The 19,445-nt window shown below is 59.2% G+C and overlaps 3 protein-coding genes across 14 annotated transcripts in view; all 3 read right to left on the bottom strand.

The window, feature by feature from the left end:
* Positions 1–4,282: 4,282 nt before the first annotated feature.
* JOSD2 (Josephin domain containing 2) lies at positions 4,283–8,247 on the bottom strand. 8 transcript variants are annotated; one of them, XM_082710181.1, is made up of 5 exons: positions 7,973–8,247; positions 7,236–7,395; positions 5,614–5,739; positions 4,666–4,860; positions 4,283–4,557 (listed from the first exon to the last, which is right to left on the bottom strand). In XM_082710181.1, the coding sequence occupies exons 2-5, from the start codon at positions 7,379–7,381 to the stop codon at positions 4,458–4,460; spliced, it is 567 nt and encodes a 188-aa protein (XP_082566307.1). In that variant the 5' UTR covers positions 7,382–7,395; positions 7,973–8,247; the 3' UTR covers positions 4,283–4,457. The 8 variants fall into 8 exon arrangements, with proteins under 8 accessions (XP_082566307.1, XP_082566314.1, XP_082566309.1 ...); XM_082710188.1 differs by having other exon boundaries at positions 7,236–7,398; positions 7,931–8,222; XM_082710183.1 differs by having other exon boundaries at positions 7,236–7,398; positions 7,973–8,198.
* A 230-nt stretch (positions 8,248–8,477) lies between these two features.
* Positions 8,478–11,475, bottom strand: ASPDH (aspartate dehydrogenase domain containing). 4 transcript variants are annotated; one of them, XM_082710175.1, is made up of 7 exons: positions 11,454–11,475; positions 10,585–10,804; positions 9,772–9,856; positions 9,530–9,679; positions 9,227–9,447; positions 9,003–9,157; positions 8,478–8,642 (listed from the first exon to the last, which is right to left on the bottom strand). In XM_082710175.1, exons 1-7 carry the CDS (start codon positions 11,458–11,460, stop codon positions 8,599–8,601), a joined length of 882 nt encoding a protein of 293 aa, XP_082566301.1. In that variant the 5' UTR covers positions 11,461–11,475; the 3' UTR covers positions 8,478–8,598. The 4 variants fall into 4 exon arrangements, with proteins under 4 accessions (XP_082566301.1, XP_082566299.1, XP_082566302.1 ...); XM_082710173.1 differs by lacking the exon at positions 11,454–11,475 and adding an exon at positions 11,152–11,185; XM_082710176.1 differs by lacking the exon at positions 11,454–11,475 and adding an exon at positions 10,100–10,244 and having other exon boundaries at positions 10,585–10,734.
* A 1,933-nt stretch (positions 11,476–13,408) lies between these two features.
* Positions 13,409–19,445, bottom strand: part of LRRC4B (leucine rich repeat containing 4B) — a 36,412-nt gene continuing 30,375 nt past the window's right edge. For both annotated transcript variants that reach the window (XM_082710163.1, XM_082710164.1), the window contains exon 3: positions 13,409–15,392. In XM_082710163.1, coding sequence (XP_082566289.1) covers positions 13,551–15,392 — 1,842 coding nt within the window. In that variant the 3' untranslated portion in view covers positions 13,409–13,550. The remainder of the gene's footprint in view (positions 15,393–19,445) is intronic.

Below are 19,445 nucleotides of genomic sequence, written 5' to 3'. Positions count from 1 at the left end.
GTGTGTGGAAGGAGAGGAAACAGTGTAAATTTCCGAGCACACAGTAGGTGCCGCACCAGTGTGCATTCTCTTCCCAGGAGACCAGGCAGATCAGGAAGGAGTGCAGGGCATCTGGGTGGAAGGGACAGGAGAGCAAAAGAGTAGAAGGTGCAGAGGCCGTGCAGAAATTGCCTGGTAAACATTAGGAACTTTAAAAATGCCCCTTTCCTCCAAGAATGGGAGCCAGAAGCTTAGGAAGAACAGCAGTGGGCGGAGAGAAAGGGGTGCCAGAGGAGGCAAGGAGGCATTTCAGGTGCATACAGCAGGTGCTGCATAAATGCTTGTCTCCTTCCCTGGCAAAGCAGAAAGCAGGTTGGGAGCTCAGGAGGAGGATGAGGAAGAAGGGGGAGTCTGAGGGTAGAGGCCAAAGGCAGGCCTCCTGGTGGCTTTCCCTCCCCTGGGGCCCAGCCCACCCTCCAGCTGCCAGACTGGGACAAGGGCACATTGTCCCCAGCCTGGCTCAGCCTGGGGACAAGGAAGGGGCTGCTGTGTCTGGGGGGTGGGGCGCTGCCTGGTCTCTGAGTCACTCTGTTTCTGCATCTCCCCATCTCACCGTGTGCATCTCTCTGCATCTCTGTGTCCTGCCATCCCACTGTCCCGCTATCCCACTGTCTCCCCTAAGTCCGTGGCCTCCTATTTTGGTCTCTGTTTCACCGTTTCTGGGTTCCCCCTGCCCATCTGTCTTTCGTCTCTCCCCAGTTGCTCAGTCTGCTGTTCAGGCTCTGTTTTTGGGAGGGAGGAGCAGGCTGGACCCAGGGAGGTCAGAGGCGAGGAGTGAGCAAGGAAAGGAGGAGACAGGGGAGCGAGAGAGTGAGGACAGAACCGCTTTATTGAGCAGAAACCGCAGCAGAGGGCCTGGTGGCCTCCCTCAGGAGCTTGGGGGCAGGGGTGGGGGGTGGCAAGGGGCAACAACAGGGACTCGAGACAGAGGGACTGAGACACAGAAAGAGAAAGGGAGAGAGAAACTGAGGCTAGGAGAAGCAGGGGGAGGGATGGAGAGATGGGAGGAGGAGAGATGTGGGTGAGAGGAAGAGTCAGAGATGGAGAGAGAGAGAAAGAGAAGGAGGGGAGACACAAAGAGACAGGAAAGACGAGGGAGGGCGGGAGGAGATCTAGAAATGGGAGAGGAGGGAGGAGAGCAGGGAGGAGAGCAAGAGGGACAGAAATGGGAAGAAACAGGACAGATGGAGAGAGACAAAGGGGAGGAGGAGATGGAGCAAGGGAGACAGACAGAGATGCGGAGAGAAGGGGGCAGGCAAGAGACAGGGACAGAGGGAGAGAGAGAAGGAGAGAGAGAGAGGGGGCCCAGCTGCTGGGTGGACAGCGGAGAAGTGGAGGAAGGAGCGCAGTCCCTCTCACCTGACATCAGCGGCGGCCGCCCCCCAGGCCCAACTGAGCAATTTAAGGGGCACCCTGGGGGCGGGACCACCTTCCCTCACTGCCTTATCTGGTCAGCCCTGGGCTCCGAGAGCTAAATTGGGCCTCAGCTGTCAGCACCCGGGTGCGTGGGACAGCTGTCACCCTGCCCTGCACCTGCCACCTGCCACATGACTGAGGCCGCCCCAGCGGGGAGCCTGGTGCCCAGGGCTGGCGAGGGGGCAGGGGGCGCTCTGCACGGTGAGGGGCCAACGGTAAGCGAAAGCACTCCCTCAGGCCCCAGGGGCCTTGGAGAGCAGGAGGGGTTAGTGCCCCAGGGGGGCTGAGAGCAGCAGGGGAGGGAGGGACCGACCCTGCCACCCCCGGTCCCACCCTGGCACTGCTGACGCTAGGACTCTCTTCTCGCTCGGACCATATTAGGCCACAGCTGAGAAGGCACCTGGGGAGGTCACTCAGGCCCAAGAATAGAAACAGTCAGGGAGTCCCGCCAGGCTGTCTAGGACCGCAGGGGACCGGCGACAGGCACAGAGGTCAGGAGGGGGCCCCAGAGGGCCCAGGGAGACAAGCTGAGAAAGACATGGAAACATCCAAAAAGGGAGACAAAGAGAGGGACACAAAGCAAGGGACTAAGGAGTCAGAGACCCAGGTGTGGGAGAGTGAGCAAGCTGGAGAGGCACAGAGGGGGCAGGCTGGGTGTGGGGACCGTCTCCAAAGTTGGGGTGCCCCGGGACCCCAGCAGTTTCTAATGTGCTGTTTTGACTTTTTACAAGTTGCCCTTTGACCTCCAGAAGTCTTGGGAACCCGAACCTGCCAAGCCCCAGTCCCAGCAGCACCCTTGGGTCTGACAAGCCTCCAGCTGTGCCCGCACCCCATCTTCTAAGGGCCCTACCTGCCTCTCCCTGCCCATGGCCTCCCTGTCTCTGGGTCCCCCGTTTTTGCCCACTCCTAAAAGGGGACCCTGCTTTTGCCCAAGCCCTACTCTACCTGATTCCCTCCCTGGGCTCACACACACTCATGCCTCCTGGAATAGGCCAGAGACCCCCAAAGCCATCTCCAGAGCCCCTGACCTGGCTTCCCCTCCCCCCCACCATTTGTCACATCCCTTACATCCCCGCTGTGTGGCATGTCCACCAATCCCCAAACCACTCTTCATCTGTTGGGGGTGGCCGCACTGTCCCAGGATCCTAGGGCCAGATGCCTGGGTGCCTTCTTCATTCCTTCTCAGGTTTGCCCCCAGAGCCGAGCTGCCAGACTGTGTCCCTCCTCTCCCTCCCCAGGGTCCCGGCTCAGGCCTCCATTCTCTTCCCTCTGGTTCCTCAGCCTCCTTCCAGGCCTCCCAGGCTGTCCCCGCCACCTGCCCCACGAGGGCACTTTTGGAGCCCGGGATTGACCTGCTGTGCCCCTCGCGGCCCTCGCTCGCTGTCCTGGACAAGGTCCAGCTTTCAGCAGCCCCGTGGAGGCCCTGTGGACTGGGCCTGGTGGGGACCCACTCTCGTCAGTCAGCCCCTGGTCGGTCAGTGACAAGTAGTGATGTATTGCGGGGCTCCTGCAGAGTTGTCTCCCAGTCTGAAACAGAGCCACCTTCCTCCCGCTGGCCCTTTGCAGAGGGCCAGGTCCTCCCCCCAGGTCCCCTCAACTTCCTCCAGCCCCCTGGGGGTCCCTCTTAAAGCCTCCCACCCTGACTAGGACTGGGGAGGGGGCTCTTGTCCCCTCCTGTCTGCCTCCCAGCCTGAGAGTGAGCTCCTGGCTTCATCTGCGGAGGTGCCCCCAAGGTGCCGCCACCACCGGACTGGGAGTGGGGGGTGGGGGGTGGGGGAGAAGTGTCAATGCCAACAGGACAGGGAAGCTACAGCAAGAGACAGCAGCCCCTGGGGAAGGACACAGAACAGGAGGGGGTCCTGCTCCAGTGGGAATGTGGAAAGAAGACACCTGGTGGGAGCCTGAACTCCTCCTGCTCAAATCTCTGAGGGCCCCCATTGTCCCCCTTTGTCACCTCAACCCCCTCACATACACCTCCCCCCTGCCTGGCTCGGGGCCTTCCCAGGGCCTTTGTGCTGGCTGCTCCCTCAGCCTGAACCGCCTTTCCTCTGCACCCCCCACAGCTCCCTCCTTCCTCTTCTTCCAGTTGCTGCTCCAAGGGCTCTGCTGCCCTAAATGAATCCCCCCATGCTGTACCAGCTCCTAAGGCTGTTTCTTCTCTCACACTTGCGGAGGCTGGAAGTCTAATGTGCCTCACTGGGCTGGAGTCAGGGTGTGGGCAGGGCTGGCTCCTCCTGGGGCCCTGGCCCTGGTCTGGGCTGGCTCCACTTCCCCGCTCTGGCCCCTTCTCATCTCCAAAGCTGTCCACCACGTAGCATCTCTGACCCACTTCCTTCGCCAGGTCTCTTTTGGCCTCTCCTCTCCTGCCTCCTCCGCCGTCAGGACTGCAGGCCCGCCCGGATAACGCGGGGTTGTTTTCCTGTCTTAAGGTCAGTGGGTTAGCAACCTTCGTTCCCCTCTGGCAGGTAGCCGAACACGGGGATAGCGGCGTGGCCCCCTCTTGGAGCCACTGATGGAGAAGAAATGAGACTCCAGGAAGAAACTTGCTTTCTCCTCAGCACTTAGCCCACTGAGCACTCTAGATTGTGCCTATCGGCTCCTGGTCTCTCCGCTGACCCACAAGAGCAGGGATTTGTGCTGTTTCCAGCTGTGCCCCGACGAGGAAACGGAGGCCGAGAAAGGTGGGTGACTCACCCGAGCTGGTGAAGCGGGAAGGTGGAGGAGCATTTGGGCTCCCGCGCTCCCCACAATGCCTGTGTGGCTACCAGCCTCTCTGCTCCGCGGGAGCCCCAGAGGGAAAGGGTCCCCCAGGCAGATGCACGCCAGGTTGGGAGCAAACGAGCAGATTTATTGAGGCAGCAGTGGCGTTGAGCAGGGGTATGGGAGAGGGGTTGGGCCTCTGCGGGGTCCAGGAGGAGCGGGGCCTAGTCCTTCCCCGGCACTCGGGTCAGTCGTGGACACACAGGGACTGCCCAGGCAGCCTGGTTCCCTCCTCTGCGGGGTCAGTCTGTCTGCAGCCAGCAGCCCTTTTCCTCCACCTCCTTGGTCACCACCAGCAGCACCTCGCACAGGCCCTGAGCCAGCGCGGCCGCCAGGAAGGCCCTGGGCAGAGAAATGAAGAGACTGAGGCCCAGGAGCCTGGGTGTTGCCTCCAGGGGAAGGGGGGTGTCCTAGCGCCCTGCCCCAGCCCCAGAGTCACCTCACCCTCACCTGACACCGTCCTCGTCCCCCAGGACCTCGGGCGCCCGCAGCTTAGAGTCCAGGTTGTAGTAGATGCCGTCCACCTGGCGGAGGGCCACCCAGTGCCGCCGGCGTAGGGGCAGGGACAGCAGCCCCAGAGACATGGGTGATGGCAAGTTCAGGATCAGTCCCAGCACCTGGGGCAGGGCCAGCTGGGACAGGGGCCTGTGTGGGAAGAGTGCAGACCCTGCCGTCAGGGTCCTGGGCTCACCCGCTGGCTCAAGGGTACTACTGAGCTTGTGGGACCCCAGCTGCCGTGGCAGCAGTGGCCCTCCGAGCCTGCCCAAGGATGCTCCTCCCTCAGTGCAACCTTTGTCTCCTTCCACTCACCCGATCATGCGTGCACCCAAACCTCCCAGCCATCTAGTGACCACTCCTGACGAACTACCCATCTGTCATCCACCCAAACATCATCCACCTACTGACGCAACTCACCAGCCAGCCAGCCACCAACTCAGCAACTTACCCACCATCCTCCAGTCCTCAACCACTCTTTACCAATCCATCCATCTGTCCAACCATCTACCTACCCAACCACCTGTTCACTGTCTACCAATCATCCATCCTTTATTCATTCACCCAACCACTCACCCACCCCATCAGCCAACCACCACCTACTCAACACATCCAACTACCAATTTACTGTCCATTTCATCACCAGATGACCATCTGTCTTTGTCATCCACCCCTCGGCCCATCCTGTTGTCCATCCAGTCACCCACTCTTCTTTCCACCATCTCCCAACCCATTGGTCTACCATCCACCCATCATTCAGCCATGCCTACCATCCACCCATCGACCCCTTCTTTCTCGCCTCCTGTCCACCCATCCCTCTCCTGCTTTGTCCCACATGGGTGCTGTCACGCTGTATCCACTGTCCCAGGCTTAGCACACATGACACAGTGATTGGGGTCCCACCTCCTTCTATCCCACCACACGGTGGCCAGGCCCAGCCCTTGCAGGGCGGCCATGATCACGTTGACGTCATAGTTGCCGGTGCCCAGGAGGCTGCGATGGGGATTCAGCCGGGAGTCTGGGGCCAACCTGGTTGGGGGATAGTCAGAGCTTGAGTTGGGGGCCCCTGAAAAGATTGCACCCTCCCCACAGAGCAGGAGAGGCCCAGGGTCCTTGAATCACCCAGTCTTTGGACTCTTTCCTTTGTTCAACCCGATGGCTTATCAGCCCCAAGCCTGATTCCTTCTGTCCCCACCTCTCTCTGCTCTGTCCTGGAGCCACATTTCCCAGCTCAGACCTTGTCTTCGTCCCTCATCTTCAGACCCTTCAGACCCTCATCTGGCCTCCAGCCTCCAATCTCAGGGGCTCTTTTCACACCCAACACTGACCCTGCATTTCCCCTGCTCCCAGCCTTCCCTGGTTCCCTGTCGCCCCAGGATAAAGTCTCAGCCCCTCAGCCCCTCGGAGGCTAGGCCTCCTAGCCTCAGTTCCACCCCAGCCACCTGTCCTGTGCTCCTGCCTCCCCACCTCTCTCCTGCAGCTATCCTCAAGCTCCGGAGGCCCGCCCTGCCACCACTTGTCTCTGGATCCTGCCTTCTCCAAACAGTGGCACCTTTGTTCTTTCTCCAGGCCCTTGGTGGGCAGGGCAGGGGGAGGAGTTGGAGAGGAAAAGTCTGTGTATTATTTTCCTGTGTATCTGTCTGCCTGGCCTCCTTCAGGGGAGGGTTCCTACTGGGCTCATCTCTGGGTCTCCAGCATAGCCTCGGTGTAAAAGAGTTGATGGACCACTGCTGTGAATGCCAGAGATGAATAAATTCTGTAATAATCGGTCTGAGGGGCTGGGACTTTGCTTGAGGATGCCAGGGGTCCACGAGAGGGCTGTAAGCAAGAATGGAGAAGACACGGGTCATCTCTGGGTGTAGCATCATGTGGGTGGTTACTGACAGGAGGAAGGATCCAGGAGATGACAGGCTTGGGCTAGAGCTGGGGCTGTGGGGACGGAGAGGAGGAGACAAGGGAGAGCAGGAATAAAGAAGTGATGTTTGAAATCTTGCATAGTGAGAAGAAACATTCCAGGCTGCCAAGAGAAGGAAGCTGTTCCAGACAGGAAGAATAGCTCATGCAAAGGCCCAGAAGCATCATAGCAGGGCTCACTCAGGGACTGGGGAGAACTGTGGTTTGGGGGTGCAGTGAGACATGATGCTGAAGAGGAAGACGGGGACCAGAGTATGCAGGGCCTTGGATATTAGGCTGCAGGACCTGGGGCTTCTCCCAGGGCTGCTGGGGAGCCACGGGAGGGCTGTGAGCAGTGGAGGGCAGGCTCCGCGCTGGGGCTATGCAGAGCTTATACTGATGGAGGCTAGAGGGGATGTGGGGATGAGGGTCCAGATAAGGGAAGATGAGGCCTGAGCCGGGGCTGTGGCTGTGGCAAAGGGCAGGTGTGAGAGGCCACATCTCCATCTCTGGGTCCCAGGGTTCCCCAGGCAGGTCATGAGGCAGCTCTATCGCTGCCTCGCTGTGAGACCTAGTTGGTGGTTCTGCCCACGAGCCCCGCTTCTCCAGGGGTTAGGATGGGTGACAGTCACCTCTTGCAGATCTCATCGGCAGCCTCCTGGCTAAAGAGCTGCTGCTGCAGGACGTTGTTGAGGGCGTGGACGGCACACAGCTCCAGGCGTTGCCGTTCGTGATAAACCGAAGGCGCGTTCGGCTGTGCTCCTGGGGCCTGGGACATGCCGTCCTCGGCTCCTGCTTGGGGGTGACGGAAGAAGGTACTCGGCTTGGGATCTGGAAGCCCAACCTGCCAGCAGGCCCTGGGGGCACTGCCATTGAGGTCGGGGCTCAGGGCAGCCTGAGGGGACACTGGGTCACTGAGCCTGCTCCCTAGGCGCTCTCCTGGCAGTGGGGTACCTCCATCCCCTACTGCTAATTTTGAAAAGGCTCTCCTCACCTAGCAACAGAGAATCCCCCCATCCCTAAGTGAAAGGGTCCCTATGGTAGTCACCTAGCAACCCCCCCTCCCCTGTCTCTAGGTAACAGGCTCCCTCTCTGGTTACCTAGCAACAGAGGACCCTCTCCCTAACTAGGTAACAAGCCTCTCTGGTTATTTAGCAATAGAGAAATGCTCCTCCCCTGTTTCTAGGTAACGGGGTCTCCTCTGGTCGCCTAGCAACAGAAGACTCCCCTCCCCTATCACAAACAACAGGGTTCTCAGCTCCTGTAACTCAGCAACAGGGCCCCCTCCCCGGACACCAAGGAACAGAGCCCTTTCCCCGACCCGTACCCCAACCGCGGCGCTCCCCCGTTGCCTGGCAACGCCCCTCACCCCGCCTGCCTCTCTGCTCCCCGAGACCAGGGGCTCCCGCATCCCCCTGGGCGGCGGCTGTGGGTTCCGAGTGCGGAGCAGGCAGCACCGCGCTGACTGGCCAGGCCGGAAGCACACAGTTCCCGGCGGCCCCCGCGTGCCGGACTACGTCTTCCGGCAGCCCCCGCGAGGGCCCGCTGCTCCGTACAGAACTTCCGGGCGGCTTGGCTCTGAAGTACACTGTCGCCCCGAGAACTCGAAACTGCAGTTCCGCCGCTGCGGTGAATCCCGGAAATATGCCCTACGGCGGCCCTCCCCCACGGCCCCTCTCCGCCTTCCCGCGCGGCCACGCCCCCTGGTGCTCAGAGGATTCTGGGAAATGTAGTGGATAGGCTCTCGCGATAACTTCCGGGAGTGTTGCTCCCTCGTGTGTTGTGCTCTTCCTCTGTGGTGGCACCAAGCCGGGTGTGAAGTCGCAGCGTGACGTCACAGAAGGAAGGCAAGGGACGAGAGACATCGGGCCATGCAGGGAGAAGAGCCTCCAATATTTACTGAGACAGCAGGGAGGTTGGGGGTAACCGAGGCCAGGGCGGTGGTGGGGGGACGTAAATGAGACGAAGGTGTCCGCTAGGGAAAGAGGCGGCTTCTCAGCAGAGATGGATCCCCGGCCTGGAGGGGAGCTGGCAGCAGCCTGCAGGGGAGATACAGGGAGTGAAATGCTGGGTCCGAGAGATGAGAGACAGACGCATGATGGGAGGGACAGACCACGGTGGGGGTGGAGGAAGACAGAGAAGGACTGAGACCCGGAGGGGGACCGAGACACACAGTGAGAGAGGTTATAGGCTCCCAGCGAGAGGAGGATACAGAAACTTAGGGAAAGGAGCCTTGGACAGAGATAGATCTATCAAGATTCAGAAACGTGGAGTAGAAGGTGAAGGAGACATAGAAATAAAGATCAATCAACTGAGACAGAAACAACTGCAGAGCCAGACAGCCCGAGTCCCAAGCTCTGCAGAGCATGGGGCCCAGGGCTTGGGAAGAGGGGCCGCACCCAGGAGGCTGCGCCAGAAGGTGGTAACAGTGGCAGAGCCCGTGACAGCGCCGGGCTCAGCAGGATTCTCTCTGTGGGTGTGCACAGCAAACCTTCGCCCTGTGGGGCCTGGGGGTCCACTCAGCTCCACGTCCACCACGTGCATGTCTGTGAGGCTGGGGCAAGCAGGGTGGTCAGTCTGGCTGGCCCAGCCCCAGCACCAACCCCCACAAGCATTTGCTTACCTGAGATCTGCCACAAGCACCCCAACCACGCCGTCAAAGCCCAGGCTGGGGGCAGCCAGTGCGGCAGCCGCCATGGTGTTGGAGTTGCGGGGGGCAAAGGGGCAGAGTCCACGGATGGGGCCTTCATAGAGCACAGTGCGACACCCAGTGCTGGGTACTGCAGCCAGTGGTCCCTCTAGCCGGAAGCCATCGGGGTGCGTGGCCATGGTGACACGAAGACTCTGGAAGTGACAGCCAGGGTGACAGGACTGGGGATCTCTGTAGGCCCGCTCTGGTTCGACTGGGAGTCCAGCCGGCCCTCACCTGGAGGCCCCCAGCTGCATCCAATCTGGTGATGTCCTCAGTGCCCCACAGGGCCCCCCGGGCCACAAACACAGCGTGGTTCCAGCGGTGCGAGGCCTCCAGGAGCTGGTGCTCTGTGGCCTGGTCAGCCAGGGCTGAAGGGGATCCCACCTGGGGTGGATGAAGGTGGGGAGGGTTTGAGGTCAGGGGACGAACCCCACTGTAGGGTGGGGTGGAGCTGAGGCAGGCTGGGCAGGGCTCACCAGGAGATTGGCACAGCGCAGGATTTGTGCTCCAGATTCCTGAATTATTTTTGGATGGGCCACTTCCACCACAAGGTCAGGGTGCCTGGGAGAGGGGAGAGATGGGGGAGGGCCTCGGAGAGGTATTGGACTTCCCCTCCTCCAATTCCCTCAGTGTCTCTAGAGGCCCGTCATTCTTCACCCTGGCCTAAGAGGGGAAGCAGGATGGCTTGTTCTGTTTCACAGTTGGCCCAGAGAGGGTAAGAGACTTGCCAGAGGTCACAGTGCCTAAGGGAGGTCGGAACAGGAGCTTCAGGGAGTCTAAGTCTTTCATGGTGAGATCACTGACCTCTCCCCAAGAGCAGCGAGGTTCTGGAGCTGCAGGGAAGGGGGCACACTCCCTTTCATTCGCCCTGGGTCACGATTCCAGACAAAAACAAGTTCTAGGCCCAGTTCTGGTCCCTGAGTCAGCAGGTGAGAAACAAGGGACTGGCCTGGGGAGAGGGAGGTTCAGTGAGAGAGGGACAGGGACCCAGGGGGAAGGGACAGGGACCACAGGGAGGGGGAAAGACCTAGAGGGAGGAGGTTAGTGACCAGAGGGAGGGGGACAGAGACCCAGAGGGAGGGGACAGGGACCCAGGAGGAGGGTGGCAGGGACCCAGAGGGAGGGGGCGATGGGGCCCGTGGTGGGAAGTGGATGGTGCTCAGGCAGACACAGAAGCAGAGCCAGGTGCAGATGAAGACATACATGAAGGTGTGTTTGTAAGGGCAAAGGGCTTTGGGGGGGTTCAGGACGGGACCTGCAGAAGAGGCCCCAGAGGGTCAGTGACTCACCAAGGCGGCCGTAGCCCACCACTCCTACCCTCGTTGGGACCCGGTCGAGAGCCATGCCCTTGAATCTGGTGGTCTGCGTGAGGCCTGAGCTTGGTCAGCGGCTCGCTGCCCCCTCCCCTCGAGGACTGGGCAGTGGCTGATCTTTGGACATTTGACCCTTGATCCTCTCCAGAACCTTCTCCCTTCCCCACAGTGGCCCAGTGGAGAGGGTGTAGGTTTGCTGGGGTTGGGGGTTGGGGGTGAGGATCCTGGAGCAGTGGAGACAACGACTTGGGGTTCCAGAACCCCACATTGCCCCCACTATACCCAGCCTCTTCCTTCTCTGTTTTCTACCCTCCTCCCTTCCTGCTGATGTGGAAAATTTCCTCTGCAGTCCCCAGCCCCCCTTTCTGGCCAGCCAAGTTGTCATGGAAACTGCATCCTGCTTGGGGTGGGGGTAGAGAGGGTTGGGAGCCAGGGAGAAGAGAGGCTGTTGGGGACTCTGGGCTCCCCGTCTGTCCCTTGCTCCCGAGTTTCCGGTCCCCGCCCTCGGGCCTGTAACCCACCCCCCAACCCCAGTCTTAGCACCTGTGTTTCTTGTCAACATTCCTCCTCCATCTTTTCCTCCTTTGGCTCTGTCCCCGACTCTCTCCCTCCATCCTATCGCTGTCTCCGGGCCTCTCCCTGGACCTCCAGCCCTCCAGCCCCGCCCTGCCTTCTCTGGGCTGGCTGCCATTCTGTCCCCAGCTGGGCCAGGCCTGCATCTCCTCCCCACCCCAAGTTCCCAGGGAGGCCTGGCCTGGTGGTGCCTGGTCTCCTGCAGGCAGCAGGAGCTGGAGTCTCCTAGCCTGGCTCCAACCTGGTCTCCTTAGTTCACCTTGACTTCTCACCTTTCATCCACTCCTCTCCCAGTCACAACACCGCCAGCACCCCCAATACCACGCTCTTGCACCCACCTGCGCCCCATCCCCCACCTCCCATTGTCCACGGAGAAGTCTGCGAGACCTGCGAAGGCCCTGAGGTCCCCCAAAATGAGGCCTAGCCAAGGCGCCCTGCAGGTGCCTGGCCTCGGAGATGGCGGAGGCTGCAATGGCAGTGCAGATCCCTGCCCCCAGCCACCACCTGGTACCCGCTGCAGTATTGCCATGGCAACCAGGATCGCACTGAAAGAGGCCCAGAGAGAAAGAGCATGAAAGGGAGTGACAGGGCGCTGGGCTCCAAGAGTCCCAGGTCGACAGGCAGGAGCAGAGACCCCAGATGGCCATCACAGAGGTGGGCACTGTCCGGCCCCTGAGGGAAGAAGGTGCTTTAGTAGGAGTCCCAGGTCGGGGATACAGGACATGTGGGTGCACGCAGCCACCAAAGAGGGCACATAGCACACAGGACCCGGGCCTGCCAAGTGTGGGGGCCCAGCTGAGGGCCCAGCCTTGTGTGTCCATGGGCCACGTCTGTCCCAAGTGGACCCTCTGCGGGCCTCGACAGTGTAAGATGGTAGCCCTGGCGGGGTTGCCTGGCCGACCCCTGGGGTTCGCTCTCACCTGCTGACTCCTGTTCCCTCCCTGGGCAGTGTGGGGGACCCTGAGCTTCTGAGTTACTGCACAGCTTCATCCAGCTCCCTTCCCCCCATAGCTCTGTGTAAGCCCGAAGGCAGAGCAGCTCCCTGGGTCAGCCTGCCTTCCCCCTTTCGGCCTGACTCTCTGGCTCCAGGCAGTGGCTTGGGGTTTGCAGAGGGGATGGACACATCTGGTTTGGCTCTGTTCTGAGTGGAACTGTTTCCCCTAAAAAGATATGCTGAAGTCCTGACCTCCAGGACCCGTGAATGTGACCTAATATGGAAACAGGATCTTTGCAGATGATAGAATTAAGATGAGCCCCTGCTGGCGTTGGGTGGGCCCTAATTTCGTATGCCCGGTGTCCTTATAAAAAAGAGGAAATTTGGATAGAGAGATAGAGCATGGGTGGATGGAAGAGGGGAGACTGGACGGTAGCTGAGCCGGAGGAGGCAGGGAAGGATCTTCCCCACAGGCTCCAGAGGGAGCAGGGCCCTGCCAGCACCTTGATTCTAGGAGCTGCCCAGCCCCAACCTGTGGACCACACTACCCACGCCCCCCCACCCTGGCCCCCGCATGAGTGAGGGTGGGGTGGGGACAAGGGCCTCAGAACATCGGGAGGTGCTAGGTGCCTGAGCCCTGTCTGGGGCTCCTGGGGTCAAGGGTGAGGGGAGAGCCCCCAGAGGAGCTGACACCTGCGACCCTCTGGGCGGGCCTGTGACACTTGACTTTTCCATCCTCATTGCACCCCCGTCCGCATTCATGTTTTCTCTGTCCTCCATGCTTTCATGACCCAAAAAGAATTTTTTTTTTTTTTTTTTTTTACTTTTTCCGTGTTTTTTTTTTTAAAGTAATTACAGAGCAGGTAGTCGTTGACGCAAACCTCCCTTCAGTATCAAAAGAGTCTGTGGGCCAGGTGAGGGCTGGGGGTGAAGGGGGCAGGGCAGGGTGTCTGGAGGCTCTGACCGCGCGCATCTGTCTCTTCAGTTTCGAGGGCATAGGGGCGGGAGCGGGGACAGGCGTCAAACTGCAAAAAATGAACCGTAAAAGGAAGGTCGTTGGGGATGAGGGGAAAGGACACCCCCCGAAAAGCTCCGCTCTCCCCCGGAAGGCGGAGGGCCGGGATGGGTCGGTCGAGAGCTCGAGGAGGAAAAGCGGAGGGTTCCAGCCACTTCTCCGGAATCCCGCAGCCCCTCCCTTCGCCTGGGTTGGGAGGGTGCGGCCAGAACCGCTGGGGGCCGGGTTCCCGGAGCCCCGCCCTGTCCTCGCGCGGGGGTGAGCCACCTGGGGTCCGAACGCGGGCGGGGCTGCGACCCCTCCTTCCCCGACCTTCCCTGCGAGGTCCGGGCGCCAGCGCGGGGGGGCCGGGGCTGCGGGGAGGGTCCTGGTGTGGCCCGAGCCCCGGGGCGGCCCCTCCCACCCCCCCGCCGGGCGGCTTCAGATCTGCGTCTCTTGCACGTTCTCCTTGGAGCCACTCTTGAAGAGCAGAGGTTCGTGGATGGAGTTGAGCCCTGGGGGGCCCTTGCCCCCGCAGCCCCCGCCGCTGGGGTTGCCGCTGTAGTGCGCCTTGAAGGCGGCCGCCACGTAGTGGTGGTGGTTGAGGTGGTCTCGCTCCAGGGCGGGCAGGGCCAGGTGGCTGTCCCCGCCGACGCCCCCACCGCCGGCCACGGCGGCGGCGGCGGCCACGGACACGGCCGAGGCGGCAGGCAGCTCGTCCTCCACGTTGATGATCTCCACGGTGCGCGTGGGCCCGTGGTGCTTGTGGAGCTGGTGCTGCTTGCGCAGCTTGTAGAAGGCCACGAGCATCACGGCGGCCATGAACGTGATGGCCACAAAGCAGCCGATGATAATCTTGGTGGTCTTCATGACGTCGTCCAGGTCCTTGAGGGCGTTCTCCGTCACGTCCGTGATGGGCACCGTGAACGCCTTCTCCGTGGGCCGCGAGGAGCGCGGGGCTGGCGCCGTGGTGGATGACGAGGCAGGGCCGGCAGCGTCCCCGGGCCGGCCCCCGCCCCAGACACCGTCCGTCGTGGGCCCTGGCGGCTCCTTCTCCGTCCCCCGCGGCTGCAGGGTCTCCTCTCCCGGCTGCGTCTCCAGGGTCTCCACGGTCACGGTGGTGAAGTAGGTGTAGCCGCCGCTGCCGCCCCCGCCGCCGCCCGGGCCGCCCGGGCCGACCCCACCGCCAGCACCGCCGGCCGCCACGGGGTCCACGGCCGAGACGTTGAGCGTGGCGGAGGCGGTGGTGTTGCCGGCCGAGTTCGTCACCATGCACGTGTACTGGCCCGTGTCCTGCACGGTGACGTTGGTGAAGTTGAGCGTGCCGTCGTGCAGGACGGAGATGCGCACGCGGTAGGAGCCGTGGGTCATGAGGGTGCCGTTGGGCGTCAGCCAGTTGACGGAGGTCATGGAGGTGCCTGTGCGGCACTTGAGCTCGGCTGCCATGCCCTCGGTGACGTTCAGGTCCGTGGGCGGCTCCACGATGACCGGCGCGTAGCAGGTGAAGTGCGACTGGTCCAGCTCGCCGATATAGCGGCCCTTGAGGCCGGCGGGTGCGTGGCAGCGGGCGCAGCACGTCGTGTTGCTGGGCACCGTCTCCTTGAGCCACCAGCTCAGCCAGAGTACGTCGCAGTTGCAGTGCCAGGGGTTATGGTTGAGGTGGACACGCTCCAGGCGGTGCAGGGGCGTGAAGAGGTCGTGGGGCAGCGACATCAGGTTGTTGTGGGACAGGTTGAGCTCCTCCAGCGACTTGAGGTCGTCGAAGGCGTTGCGCTCAATAGTGGCCACCTGGGCGTGCATGAGCCACAGCTTGCGCAGGCTGGTGAGGCCCTGGAAGGAGCCCGGGCGGATCAGGTCCAGCCGGTTACCCGACAGCTCCAGCTCCTCCAGGCGCACCAGGGCCGTCAGGTTGGGGATGTCCTTGAGGTTGCACATGCCCAGGTTGAGGTAGCGCAGGTTGACCAGGCCCTCGAAGGCCGCCTCCGAGATGTACTCCAGCCGCTTGAGTTCGCCCAGGTCCAGGCGCCGCAGGGACGGCACACGGTTGAAGGCGTAGGAGGGGATGCTCTCGATGGGGTTGTTGCGCAGCCAGAGCTCCCGCAGCTTGGACAGGTACTCGAAGGCCTGCGTGGGCACCGTCGTGAGCCGGTTGTCAAACAGCTCCAGCGTGTTGAGGCTGGGCAGCCCGTTGAAGGCACCCACCTCGATCTTGCGCACCAGGTTCTTGCTCAGCTGCAGGATCTCCAGGTGCCGCAGGTGCTTGAACGTGTCGGTGCGGATCACCTGCGGTGGGGGAGAGGAGACACCCTCAGCGCGGCCCCTGCCGCGGCTAATCACGTCGGAGTCCCTTGCGCCCAGCACACCACGCCCCCCCCCGCCCCCACGCAAGTGCAGAGCCGAGCCCCCCCCCCCCCCCCCCGGGCCTGTAACCCCGAAGACTACCTTGGGAAACCCTTTGTTTCTCCCCGAGGCAGATGCAACACACTTGACGCACGTGATGCACCCCTGGGCGTGCCTCTTCTCGCGTGTTTCCCCCGCGGGAGAGGAGGGCCGTAGTCCTCCTCCGGTTTGCGGCGGGCGCTCACAGACCCTGTGTTCACTGCGGCATTACCAGACGCGACCCGAAGGTCTGTCCACCGCTCAGGGACCCACACTGTGTGAGCGCTCCGGGGAACACTGTGGCAGCCGAGGAGGAAGCAACTGTCCCTACACACGGCCGCTCTCAGCGGCGGGCGTCCTGTCAAGCTAGAGAAGCCTGACACGAAGGTGCACCAGCGGTAGGGTCGTGTCCGTCCCGCGTCTGACCTGTGCTAAGCGGTCGTCTTTGAGTGTGGCGGGGTCAGGGGTGGAGGCCAGGCTGGCAAGGGGCACGAGGGAACCTTCTGGGGTGATGGAAAGGTTTTCAGCTGGGGTGGTGGCTGTCTGGATGAGTAAGACTGCCAAAGCTCCCAAACTGTACGGAAAACAGGGGCATTTTGCTATATGTAAATTGCACCTCAGGAAAAAAAGATTAAAAACACTCACACCAACAGCTAACAGGCACTGAGCCCCTCTTTGGCACCAGACACCATTCTAAATGCCTTATGGGCAACAGCCCATTTAATCCACCAAACTGCCCTATGAGGTAGGTACTTACTCAATATTTGGGACTATGAAATCCATAAAGCTCCAAAAACCAGAAGATTTTCCCTAATTTTGGCACCAAATGCCATACGGTGGTACAGCCTGATCAGAACTCACGTGAAGCTAATTTAGAGCTTTTTATTGAGCCCACTCATGTGACTGTTAAAACACTTTACTCTAAATAGTCCCACACTTGCTAAGAGGTAGAGGTTGGGGGGGGCGGAGTATAAAATATGTGCTGGATGTTAGGGCCTCACCTTTTACCAGCAGATGTCAGAACATCTGGCCTCAAGGATTTCACAGGAGGGATTATGAATTATCTGCATCTTAGCGGGAGGCAGAGAGAGGTGCAGTGACTTGCCCAAGGTCACACAGAAGGAGATGTCAGACTTGCTATCCGGCTGAGGTCATCTCAGGGGAATGACCATAGTCTGTGGGGACTCCAGAGACCCCGCTCTTAACCCCTGAGCTTGGTTGGCTGCAGCCTCTCCAGGTAGGGCCCGAGGGGCCGCAGGAGGGTCGGTGCTGGGATGGGCATGGGAGGCAGAATTTTACCAGATTCTTCTTAGTAGTCCCAGTGCAGGGTGCACTGAGGTGTGACCGACCATGAATGTGTGACCATTCAGATGGCTTTTCTGAAGGCTACTTAATGCCCTGGGGAGTGCTTGCGTTATAATATTGGGGGGGGGGGAATAGAAAACTCCAGAGTATACACTATGTGGATTTTATTTTCTTTAAAGTTTGAATTTTTACATAATCCCTACACCTAGTGTGGGGCTCGAACTCACAACCTTGAGATCAAGAGTTGTGCGCTCCACTGACTGAGCCAGCCAGGCGCCTGTGACTTTGTAGGATTTTAAAAAGAAGCTGAGGAATTAGCTGTACTCATATACGCACCAAGAAAAGACCATAAGTACGTACTCCAGGCTCTTCTTGGCAGTGAAGTCCAGCTGTCGGGGATTATGGGCAATTTTTTATTTACTTCTTTCTTTTTTTTTTTTTAAGATTTTATTTATTTATTTGACAGAGATCACAAGTAGGCAGAGAGGCAGGCAGAAAGAGAGGGGGAAGCAGGCTCCCCACTGAGCAGAGAGCCTGATGTGGGGCTCGATCCCAGGACCCTGAGATCATGACCTGAGCTGAAGGCAGAGGCTTAACCCACTGAGCAACCCCTATTTACTTATTTCTTTAATGAACCCAAATTACTTTTATCCTAAGTAGAAAAGCATTTTTAAAAGCTTTTTTAGGGGCGACAGGGTGGTTCAGTGGCTAAGCATCTGACTCTTGATCTTAGCTCAGGTTTTGATCTCAGGGTCGTGAATTCAAGTCCTGTGTTGGGCTCCATGCTGGGCATGGAGCCTACTTAAAAAAAGACAAGTAAAAATTTATTTTTTAAAAAGACTAGCTGAGAGGCACCCAGCTTAAGGAACAATAATATTTCTGACACTGTCATAATCACAGACTAACAACAGCCACCTTACGTCAGGGCTATTCAGCAGAAATACAATGTGAACTACATATTACTTTTATATTTCCTAGAAGCCACATTAAAAAAAAAAACCAAAACAGGTGAAATCAATTTTAATAATATATTTAACCCAATATATCTAGAATATTATGATTTCAACATGTAATCAAGATGAGAACTATGAAGGAACTATTTTATCGTCTTTTTGCAGTCTTTGCACACGTGGTTTACGGCCTGTGCGCTCAGTGGCCCTGTGTGGCCAGTGTGGCCACTGTGTTAGGACGAGAAGGTTACCAGGTGCTTCCTTGCGTCTTGGAGGCTTTGTGAATGCAGCTGCATTTTATCCTCCAGCAGCTTTTTTTTTTTTTTTTAAGATTTTATTTATTTATTTGACAGAGATCACAAGTGGGCAGAGAGGCTGGCAGAGAGAGAGGAAGGGAAGCAGGCTCCCTGCTGAGCAGAGAGCCTGATGCAGGGCTCGATCCCAGGACCCTGGGACCATGACCTGAGCTGAAGGAAGAGGCTTTAACCCACTGAGCCACCCAGGCGCCCCTCCAGCAGCTTTTTTTTTTTTTTAAAGATTTTATTTATTTATTTGACAGAGAGAGATCACAAGTAGTCAGAGAGGCAGGCAGAGAGAGAGAGGGAAGCAGGCTCCCCACTGAGCAGAGAGCCTGATGCGGGACTCAATCCCAGGACCCTGAGATCATTACCTGAGCTGAAGGCAGCAGCTTAACCCACTGAGCCACCCAGGGGCCCCCCTCCAGCAGCTTTTTGAACTAGGACTGTTAGTGCCTGTTTCTGAAAGGCAAGAATGGAGGCCCACGGAGGTAGCCAGTGGCTGGGACATCAGATGCGCCGTGAAGACAGAGCCCAGTTCTTGTCCCGTTCCCCTCTCTCCTGGCTATGGGGCCTGCTGGTTGGACTCTCTGGGCCTCCCATCCAGGGCTGGCTGTGAAAGGAGAATGAGAGCCACTTTGGAGGCCACAGTGTGATCACTAGAGAGTGTGCGGGGGGGGGGGGGGGACTCTTGTTGTTGATGTTCGGTAATTTGTGTGCCATTGGAATCAGAGCCTGAGGAGGGTGGCTCTTGGGGCAGAGAACCCCTTACTGCTCCATCTAACTGAAAATCAGAGAACGTGAGCCTGACACGCTGGGGCCCAGCAGTCCCCCACCACCCCTCTGTTCGCTGACTCAGTGTCCCATCCCTTCCTCTTCATCCCATGGCCCAGCCCCACTCAGCCTCCTCCTCTCCCCGCTGGACATCGGGCCCCAGACTCCTGTTTACGCCCACACCCCCGGTCCCTCCAGGAACCCCATTATTCCCAGTGCAGGTTTCTCCCACTCCATACTGATGCAGACCAGGAATGACTCCGACAGTGCCATCCCATAATAAGACCCATCAGGCTCTCTGCTCAGTGGGGAGCCTGTTTCCTCCTCTCTCTCTACCTGCTTCTCTGCCTACTTGTGATCTCTGTCAAATAAATAAAATCTTTTTAAAAAGTAGTATATACTAATTTCAGGAAAGAGTCTTGAGAGGAAAAGAAAAATGAGCCAAAGTACCTCTACTTATATTAACTTATGTTAACAATTTGGTATACATTCTTCTAATCTTTTCTTTCTGCATATAATGCAGGGATATATCTCTTTTTCACCTTTTTTATATTTCACAAAATTTTGGTGATGTGATATTTCCTCCTTGGCCCTGAATTTCCCTTAGTAGTAGTATTACACTGTAGGGGCGA

The sequence above is a fragment of the Mustela nivalis genome, assembly GCF_964662115.1.
Source record: "Mustela nivalis genome assembly, chromosome: 18".
NCBI lineage: Eukaryota > Metazoa > Chordata > Mammalia > Carnivora > Mustelidae > Mustela > Mustela nivalis.
Note: the sequence above shows the minus strand (reverse complement) of the source record. Positions and strands in the feature narration are given on the sequence as shown.